This window comes from Alosa pseudoharengus, unplaced genomic scaffold (assembly GCF_046254945.1).
Source record: "Alosa pseudoharengus isolate Yale_2024_CS ecotype anadromous, Long Island Sound unplaced genomic scaffold, YU_APseudo_1.1 YU_APseudo_1.1_scf_14, whole genome shotgun sequence".
Taxonomy (NCBI): Eukaryota; Metazoa; Chordata; class Actinopteri; order Clupeiformes; family Clupeidae; genus Alosa; species Alosa pseudoharengus.
Genome location: NW_027468609.1, coordinates 12,602,799 through 12,603,718, shown reverse-complemented (window position 1 = coordinate 12,603,718; position 920 = coordinate 12,602,799). Strand labels below are relative to the sequence as shown.

The 920-nt window shown below is 46.3% G+C and overlaps 1 protein-coding gene across 2 annotated transcripts in view; it reads right to left on the bottom strand.

Moving 5' to 3' along the window:
- Positions 1–441, bottom strand: part of LOC143122892 (3',5'-cyclic-AMP phosphodiesterase 4D-like) — a 22,771-nt gene extending 22,330 nt beyond the window's left edge. For both annotated transcript variants that reach the window (XM_076283880.1, XM_076283881.1), the window contains exon 1: positions 153–441. In XM_076283880.1, the coding sequence (XP_076139995.1) occupies positions 153–217 (65 nt within the window). In that variant the 5' untranslated portion in view covers positions 218–441. The remainder of the gene's footprint in view (positions 1–152) is intronic.
- Between the last annotated feature and the right edge of the window lie 479 nt (positions 442–920).

Genomic DNA, 920 nt, shown 5'->3' with positions numbered 1-920 from the left:
GAGAGAGAGAGAGAGAAAGAATAGAGAGAAGAGAGAGATGAGTAAAAGAGAGAGAGAACAGGACAGGAGAGAGGGGGTTAGAGGGTGCCATAAACAAGACAGAGATAGAGAGAAATAGAAAAAGAGAGAGAGAGAGAGAAGGAGAAGTTTACCAGATGCCCTCAGGGTTCCTTAGAGAGCTGGTAGAGCGAGAGCGAGACTTCAGAATGATACTCATCACGAAAGGCTCCCCCTCTCTCTCTCTCCCTTTTCCTTCTCTCCTTTCTTCCCTCTCTTCTCTTGTCTTCTTTCTCTCAATTTTTCTCTCTCTCTCGCACTTGTGTGTCCTTCTCTTAATCGCTCCTTCAGATAGAGTTCCTGTTCAGGGTCTGCAACTCTGCAACTGAGCTGGGCACTCTCCCTCTCTGTCTCTCTCCCTCTCTCTCTCTCTCACACACTCGCTCTCTCACACACTCCCTCTCTCTCTCTGCTGTCATTCTATCTGTGTCTGTCCCTTGTCCTCTGTTCTGTGTGTGTGTGTGTGTGTGTGTCTGTGTATGTGTGTGTTTGAGAGAGAGAGAGAAAGAGAGAGTGTGTGTGTGTGTGAGAGAGAGTGTATGTGTATGAGTGTGTGTGTGTGTGACAGGGAGAGAGAGAGAGAGAGAGAGAGAGAGAGAGAGAGAGAGAGAGAGAGAGAGTGTGCCTGCATGTGTGCGTTTGAGTTGGCAGGTTGAGTAAGTGTTTGAGGAGAGCTCGGGTTTCTCATTGTGGCATTGCTCTCACCTCTCCTCTCAGGGAGCACAGATACAGGAAGGAAGAGAGAGAGATATAGAGTGAATGAAAGAAAGAAAGAAAGAAAGAAAGAAAGAAAGAAAGAGGAAAGAGGACAAGGAAAGAAGAATAAAAAAGTTTTGTCCTACACTAACAAAAGTCATTTGGAC